Source organism: Lactuca serriola, chromosome 2, assembly GCF_051521515.1.
Source record: "Lactuca serriola cultivar US96UC23 chromosome 2, Lser_US96UC23_V15, whole genome shotgun sequence".
In the NCBI taxonomy this organism is placed as follows: Eukaryota; Viridiplantae; Streptophyta; class Magnoliopsida; order Asterales; family Asteraceae; genus Lactuca; species Lactuca serriola.
In genome coordinates, this window is record NC_136409.1 from 23,545,499 (window position 1) to 23,554,232 (window position 8,734).

At 34.2% G+C, this 8,734-nt stretch overlaps 1 protein-coding gene across 1 annotated transcript; it reads left to right on the plus strand.

The window, feature by feature from the left end:
* Positions 1 to 5,744: 5,744 nt before the first annotated feature.
* On the plus strand, positions 5,745 to 8,502 carry LOC145086064 (GDSL esterase/lipase At5g42170-like). The gene is made up of 5 exons (XM_079023792.1): positions 5,745 to 6,035; positions 7,065 to 7,195; positions 7,306 to 7,530; positions 7,798 to 8,053; positions 8,157 to 8,502. Exons 1-5 carry the CDS (start codon positions 5,780 to 5,782, stop codon positions 8,345 to 8,347), a joined length of 1,059 nt encoding a protein of 352 aa, XP_078879918.1. The 5' UTR covers positions 5,745 to 5,779; the 3' UTR covers positions 8,348 to 8,502.
* The last annotated feature ends 232 nt before the right edge of the window (positions 8,503 to 8,734 follow it).

The window sequence follows — 8,734 nt, forward strand, 5'->3', positions numbered from 1 at the left end:
CTTGAGGGCAAGTTTTGAAACCTTTTTTCAAAACATTAAGGTTTTAACTATTTAAATTTCAAAACAACAAAACTTTTGGGTTCAAATTTAAACTATAAAACCTAAAGGGGAAAATATGAAACTTTTCAAAGCACAAGTATCAAATAAAAAATAATCTAAATTAACATTTAATCACATAATTATCCATATTTGATTTATTTAATGATTTCTTGCAAAACAGTTTACCAATTTAATCAAAATAATTAATCAATTATCACATAAGGAAACAAATATTTTATTAATTGATAAATATCTTCAATTAGATCAAGAATATAGTTAAATATATCATAAAATCGGATTTATATTGATCTTATATGATAAGGCAACTATCCTTAAGAAAAAACAGCAAGAAATCCCGGTTTTCCCTCACTCTGACCAGCCGACTCGTCGAGTCAGGCATGGACTCGTTGACTTAGCATGAACTCGGCGAGTTCATCTAAAAGACTCGGCGAGTTCAGCCCCCAGAAACACAAAAATCAAATTTTTTCAACATACAAAGCATCAATACAATAGAAACCAATCTAGTCTCTGATACCACTGATGGGTTTTGGTCATAAGAACATCCTATGTGCTCATACAAACCCTAATGCTTGGATCTAGGTTTCTCTACTGTGCATGCAAGTTATCCAAGACTATAAACCCTAATTCTAGCATACAAGTAATCATATTAACATGAGAATAGGTTTAAGATGTTACCTTGATTGTTATGTAGCAATAACAATCCCAAATCTCCTTGTATTGACTTTAGAAAGCTTAGAGTCACAAATGTCACTCCTCTAATGGTTCACAAACACCAAGAGCAAGAGGATGAAGAGGAGAGAGAATGGAGGCAGCCCTAAAACGTGTGAAACCCTAGAAGAAGTCTTAGCCACGTTTTTGGGTCATAAGGGATCTCTCTCTCTCTATATATATATATATATATATATATATATATATATATATATATATATATATATATAGAGAGAGAGAGAGAGAGAGGATGCTATTAGGGTTATCTAACAAGGAAACCCTAAATTGGATGCTTAAGCCCTAACCAACCCATGGATTCCTTTCCTTAAGGGCTTGGACGATTTCCTCATGGGTTTCCCCATAGAATTCGTCCACTCCTTAATATATGGCAATCCATAGCCCAAATTGCAATTATCTTATAATTACAATTCCAGTCCCTTAAGTTTAATTAATCTCTTTTAGTCACAAAACTAATTACCAATTAATTCTTAACTAATATTAATTAAACAATATGATTTCTCCTTTAATATATTATTCTCATAATATATTAATAAATTATATTTAATCCTTTCTCTCCATAATTCATCCTATCAAGTTGCTTTGGTGAAGGCAACCCAAAAGGACCATGCACCATCGGGTCAAGTACATACCAAAATAGTTATGGACTTAGACACTAATCCAACACAATTAAGAAAAGAAAGCTATAAACCAAGGGGGAGATTGTTGGGTCAAAAATATGGTTTAGACTTTGCTTTTCTAGGTAAATATATTTTTCTGTAACGTTTTATGAGTTTACGGTCAGGTTTACGGCCAGAGAGGTGTTTACGGCCGTAAACCCATTTACGGCCGTAAACAGGTTTACGGTCGTAAACCCAATTACGGCCGTAAACAGGTTTACGGTCGTAAACCCATTCACGACCCATGTTCACCAAGCGCATATTTCTCATGTATAAATATAGGTGTAAGGAATGAGGAGTAGACTGATGAACTTCATAAGAGAGAAACTAGAGAGAAGAAGAGAGCATTTTTGTGTGTGTGAATCTATTGTAAAGAACTTAGTTCTAATCATATCATTCAAGATTCATCATCTTCTTCTTCTCCTTTTTTTCTATTTGATCTGACATCATCCGTTTGATTGGGATTCCGCACCATCAAACGGATCTGATTGATACACAAGCAGAATAGGGACTTACGTTAAATTTTGGGGTGAGGCCCACCGAGTTCATGGGCTGAAAATCCTAATTAGGGTATAAAAGGAGGGATTTCGGCCTTCCCCCAAATTTTTCACGCCTCCACCGAAATTGTTTTTTTCTTTCTTTCTCTTGTTCATTCACGTTTGCTGCTCAAATCCATCTATTCGATTCGTTAATTTTTGTGTGTTTAATCAAAAATTATTCAGAAAATCATCATCGTAAGTGGATTGTGAGTGTTGTACAACTAATTTGGTTGAAATCTTTGCAGATTTTAGGTGCTGATAGTCGATTTGGACGGAAGTTTTACGTCGATTTGGGGTTTACAATTTCAGACGAAAACCAAAATTCAAGGGTTTTTGATTTTCGGTGGAACGATTTCGGCTGAAAACCCACAATTCAAGGGTTTTAGTTTTTCAGTGGGACGTTTTCAGCTGAAAACCCAAATCCAACCGAAAACGGAAAAAATAAATTGAACTTTGACCAAAATCGTGTCCCGTGTTTTGACCGAAAACATTAAACTTTGACTATTTTGACCGAAATCTACTTAATTTTGACAATTTTCAAGCCCAATTCGAGCCTATTTGACTTTGGTTGATTGAAATCGACCTTAGTTAATCGGAATTAATGTTTTGAGAAAATTAACTTTATATGTTTAATTTTGCTTTTCTCACTTGGCTCATTTGGTGAAGATAAATGGCTGATTTGAAATTTGTTGAAACTCACAACATTGAGGGATGTCTTTCTGATCCACCACTAAGCCATCAGGAATTTAAGTCCATGGTTCATGGTCTAAACAATTGAAGGATCACTCATGCTCTTCAAATGAATCCTATCATTTATGAAGACCTAGTGAGGGAGTTTTAGGATAAGACTTCTTTCAATTAAGCAGGAGAAGATGGTGCAGGTATTGTAGAATCAACTGTCAAGGGGGAGAATATTATCGTGTCAGAACAAACAATTCGTGAAGTTCATAGGTTTGGAGATCAGCATGAATTCTATACTGAGATATCTGCTACTCAGATTAGGGAGGTTCTTGAACGAATGGGCTATGAAGGAACCTTTACTCTAACCTTGAAGAAGTTCCTCCCTCCTTACTGGCGCTTTCTTGCTCACACTTTTGTTATATGTATTTCAGGTAGGAAGGGGAGGAGCTGATGAGATCGCCCAGTCATCTACTGGTTCCATTGTTGCTCTCGTCATAGATTTGAACTTCAACTTTTCAAGGTTTGTGTTCAATGAAATGAAGAGCAATCTACAATGGAAAAAGAAGGTTGTATTCCTAATGTATTCAAGATTTCTACAAATGATCTTTGATGATAAATATTCTGATTTGGAAAGAACATGTGAAATATTGGATATGAACTCTTTGGGCCCAAACTCCTTTGGATTAATGAAGCAAAATCGCAAGGGATCAAAGGTTGTGTTCAGGGGAACAAGCCCTCTAGTGAAATTTGGAAAATTTGTTGAAATAGAAGAAGATCCTAAACCATAAGATGTTTCAGTTGAGGAAGATGAAAGCACTTTTGTTCTTGAAACCTGAGGTTGTTCCTGCTATCAACCCTCCTGTGGCTATTGTGCCAGAGGAGCATGTGCTCGTTCTTGATGTTGATGATTATGATGAAGGAGAAGATAATGATGAAGAGGGTGATGCACCAGGTTTTAATGATGAGGACTTCATGTTTGATTTTGAGCTCAGTTATGATGACATTCATTCGTTCTTTGAGTTTGATAAAGTAAATGACGTTGTGAGTTCTCAAACAGAGACTGAGGGAGATACTAACATTTTCAAGATGCCAATTCAAACGCCCACTCAGATGGCAAAGATTATAGCTCAACTGGATTCAACTTCAATGATTCCTCCCTAAGCAGTTGCTACTCCAAACATTATTGCATCTGAATGTGATCTTGAAGAGTCTCAAGCCTCCCAGCCACCACTGAAACGAAAGTGTGCTGATCTTAGGCTGGGATTGCTTATTAGGGAACAAACTCAACCTACTCAACAGCCAACCCCAACCAATGAACCAGCCCAACCAACTCGTGTCGAAAGCCAAATTTTGCATGAGGAGCCTAGTTTTGTTCATACATCTTTTGAAGCAGGAAGCTCTTCACCTCCTGGAGGTTCTTCAACCCGTCAACCTGCGCACGATGCCGCTTCTAAAAGGCTTGCCTGGTTTCTTGCCGGAGAAAGTGTTGATCCTGCATCGAAAGTCAAAGGCATGTCAATTGGTGCATGGAGCTCCGATAATGAAGATCCAACAATTTTTTAGCTCTAGGAAGAAATTGGGGTTTTAAATCAAAAGCTTATTGAGAAAGATGTCTTGATTAGAACTCTGGATGTTAGAGTTTCCGATCTTGAAAGAGAAAATGCTCAAAAGTCAAAACATATTTCTGATCTGCAGCTAAATCTTGGTGCTCTTACTGCCGGATTTTTTTATTTGAAGAATAAAATGATCAGTGAATTTGGCGACAAATTCAAAACATCTGTCAGTGAGCCTGATGAAGCCACTGCCTCCCCAAGTGTACCTGCCCAAGCACCACAAGATGTTCCTCTTTAAGCCAATGCAACTCGTACTGTTGACCGATTTGATAATGAACCTGCTAATGCTGATCCTACAGTAATCTTGAAGCAAACTCAGAGGCAAGCCAAAACTCACGGAAAAAGTCAAATATTGCTTTTCATGAAAAACTCCGATCAAAATATTCGTGGAGATCAGCCTCGAGTTAGTTTGATTGAGCTCAGTAAAATGAGATTTTCAGTTAAGTATGACGATCGGTCGAGTATAAAGGTGTGGGGATTTCACAACAGGAAGAATATATGGGCGGTCAAAAGAAATAGTTGCAATGTGGAGTACTACGAGCATCAAAATGACTTTAGTTCTTGAACTAAGGTTGATCTTACAGAATTAGCTAGTGCTCCCTTCCACAACCCATCGAATGATCATCGTGGAACTGAATTCAAAATCTTTTTGGAGAATCAAGTAAAGAGAAAGTTCGATGGGATGAAGACTGCAGATTCTTTCATGAAGAAAAGCAACAATTTTGAAGACATATAGTAAAATATCTTACGTCATATCATTTCAACTCACTTGTGTTTTAAATACATTAACAATATTATAATTATATAAAGAGAAATTAAATATCTTCCTATTTTTATGCCTAATATCTTCCTATCTATTTTAGATGATGACAAATATCATTCAATTTAATTTAATTTTAATTTAAATGAGATGTTAAATTTATACACTTGTCATCATCTTCAATAGGTAGGAACTGAATGATCATCGTGGAACTGAATTCAAAATCTTTTTGGAGAATCAAGTAAAGAGAAAGTTCGATGGGATGAAGACTGCAGATTCTTTCATGAAGAAAAGCAACAATTTTGAAGACATATAGTAAAATATCTTACGTCATATCATTTCAACTCACTTGTGTTTTAAATACATTAACAATATTATAATTATATAAAGAGAAATTAAATATCTTCCTATTTTTATGCCTAATATCTTCCTATCTATTTTAGATGATGACAAATATCATTTAATTTAATTTAATTTTAATTTAAATGAGATGTTAAATTTATACACTTGTCATCATCTTCAATAGGTAGGAAAAAATTAAAAACAAAAGGTAAGAGGATATTTAATTTCTCTTATATAAATAAATTAAACAATATTTTCTATAATATAAAATTAATTCAATTTGATAGGATAGATATTAGGTTAGTAGAGGGTATATGGTCATATGTATATATAAATGTCAAGGTACTGTGGTTTCATCAAAACAAAGTCATTTGTAGTTTCATCTTCAGATATTTTTCGATGATTCTTTTAGTTGTTAACGTTATTCTCTTTTGCCTATATGCGTCAATTTGTTTATGCAGTAGCCAAGGAACAATAAATCCGCCAGAAAAGGTGTCGGCTGTCCTAGCATTCGGGGACTCCTTCCTTGATCCTGGGAATAATGACTACATCACGACACCGCTCAAGGCAAACTTCCTTCCATATGGAAAGGATTTTATGGGTGGAAAACCAACTGGAAGGTTCTCAAATGGAAAAAACATAGGCGACTTTTTCGGTACCTTTTTATTTTCATACACTCTTTGATGTTTTTTTCTTTTTTTGAAAGAGTACACTCTTTGATGTTTTTATGACTAAAAATGGAATTCTAGTATTTTGAACCATTACCCCAATCATCAAATTAAACTGTAGTCTAAAAATAAATCACTGCCACGTGGGTTAATAACAACTACCAAGTTCAGAAGTTCGATACATTACTATCGTTCATGGTGCATAGCTGATCGAGTTGTAGTCATGGCATGCATTTTTTGTATCACACATTTATTGGTGTTTATTCTTGTTCGAAGTTCTTTTTAGTAAACTATAAAGCTTATATAAACACCCTAGCTACTCCATAAAAGCTCTATTCAAATAATAACCACATCGCTAGTGTTGATAATATAAACCTAACTAAACCACCCTACTCCATGAAAGATCAAGTTGTCTACCTGTTTTCATGGCTGTATTTTTGCATTTATCATATTCGTTTTTATATTCATGTTTATTCTCGTTATTGTTTTTTGTTAATTTTCGTAAAAGAAATTTCTACAGAAAATACTACTATTTTTACTCAAATCAAATAGATGTTCCATATCAAATCAAAGCACAATCATATAGTTAGAGATAGATATAAGAAAAATATAAATCTAACAACAAAGCAAAGTATTTGGGAAGCAAATATATAACATTTCGCAACATCATCTTTAATGTCAAATTATCATTTTCATGCACAAACTGAGCACTTTCTCTTAATTAATCTAAATCACCAAGAAAAAATATCAGGATGAATATCAAAAGTAAACTAAATTATATATAGAATATATTACCGTTACTTCCAAAAATCATCAGAATAGAAACAAAAATAAGAAGACAACATTTCATTATACAAGTATACTAATGTTTTACGTGTATTAGTCTCCAAAGAGTTAACACAAAGGATTTAGAGGGATATCATTCATGTATATAGTAGATTCGTGTTTGTACGCTTTTGTATTTGTATATAACTAACAAAACTGCCATTTATTGTTTGATATCAAATAATCCTAAGCCGAAGGATTAGGAGTGAAGGAATATCTTCCAGCATTTCTCGACCCTTCCTTACAAGAAAACGATCTTCTTACGGGTGTAAGTTTTGCTTCCGGTGGCTCTGGATATGATCCACTAACAAGCACCGTATCGGTATGCATACATATCTTATTTTTAATTTCTAAAAATACTTATGTTTTACATGTTATCTGTACGAATTAGGCCCTTATGTTTTTTCGCTTGTTTGGTCTCTTTACAATTAGGCTGCTATACCAATATTGGACCAACTGAATTTGTTCAAACAATATATTGGGAATCTCACAAGGATCGTTGGGGAAGAAGCTGTGACGAATATAATGAAAAATAGTGTATCTGTGGTATGTTCAAGCACAAATGATCTTGTTATATCCCTCCCGGCAAGAAGCGTACTTATTGATGTCCCTACTTATGATCGCATGTTGGTAAACTTGACCTTGAATTTTATACAGGTATTTATACCCTTACTTTTCTTTGCAAGTAATTATATTATATTTACTCATTCAGACAATATTGCTATGCAAGATGGAAATAGACAAGTAGAAGGTGATTGCTTCAATTAAAGCTTTGGATGAAATGCACATTTTTAAGTGATAATAAAATAAATAAGTAAGATGTTTGAAAAATGACACCGAAAGATGGACTCTTATTATGTGAACATGAAAGACATGTCATAAATCATATTACAAACTAATAGATTTTCATCAAATTTGTTGAAGGAACTATACAAACTAGGAGCACGAAAGATAGTTGTCTTTAGTGCACCCCCCACCGGATGTCTTCCAATAGAGAGAACATTAAATGGAGGTATACTTAGAATGTGCGACCAAAAGGAAAATGAAGCAGCACAATTGTACAACAACATGGTAAAAGAACAGCTCCCAGTTCTTGCAAGTAGTCTTCCTAAATCAAGGATTGCTTTGGTCGATTTCTACAATCCCCTAATAAACATCATCAATAACCCTCAGCAATATGGTATCCACAACATCCACTACTTAATTTTCGCGTAAATTTTTTTACATATGCGCGTATTTCAATAATGTTTATTTACTTTTTAACACATTATTCCTTTCCCCAGGGTTTCAAGTTGTTAATAGAGGATGTTGTGGAACCGGATTGGTAGAGGTGTCTTTTTTATGTAACAGGCTTAGCCCAACGTGTCCAGATGACACTAAATACTTCTTTTGGGATAGTTTCCACCTAACAGAGATCGGATGTAACATCTTTGTTAATCAGACTCTACCAAGTTTGGTGAATAGTTTGTTCTAGTATAGGTTCGATGGGTGACAAAGATTGCGAGTGTGGAGATAATACACTTGGTCACATAATTAAATAAAACAATGGAAATGTGTTCGATTTTAAATTTGATTAATGTAAACTTAGCCTTTGTTCGGCAAATCAATATATTTATGTTTACATTTTAATCTTTGTTTCTTTTAATTGGCTCTTATTACTCTTTAATATCGGAATTCTGCTCTGCAAATTTTTCAATATTAGGTTAATGTTTTAGTTATTGTTTACCAATTTTATAATGTTTCTCAATCACCTTTATTACATTTTGTGGTGATCGTAAGACCATCTTCAATGCATTGAACTCATATGAATTCAATGGATTGACACATATACATTCCACTCACTATACAACTTTACTCATTA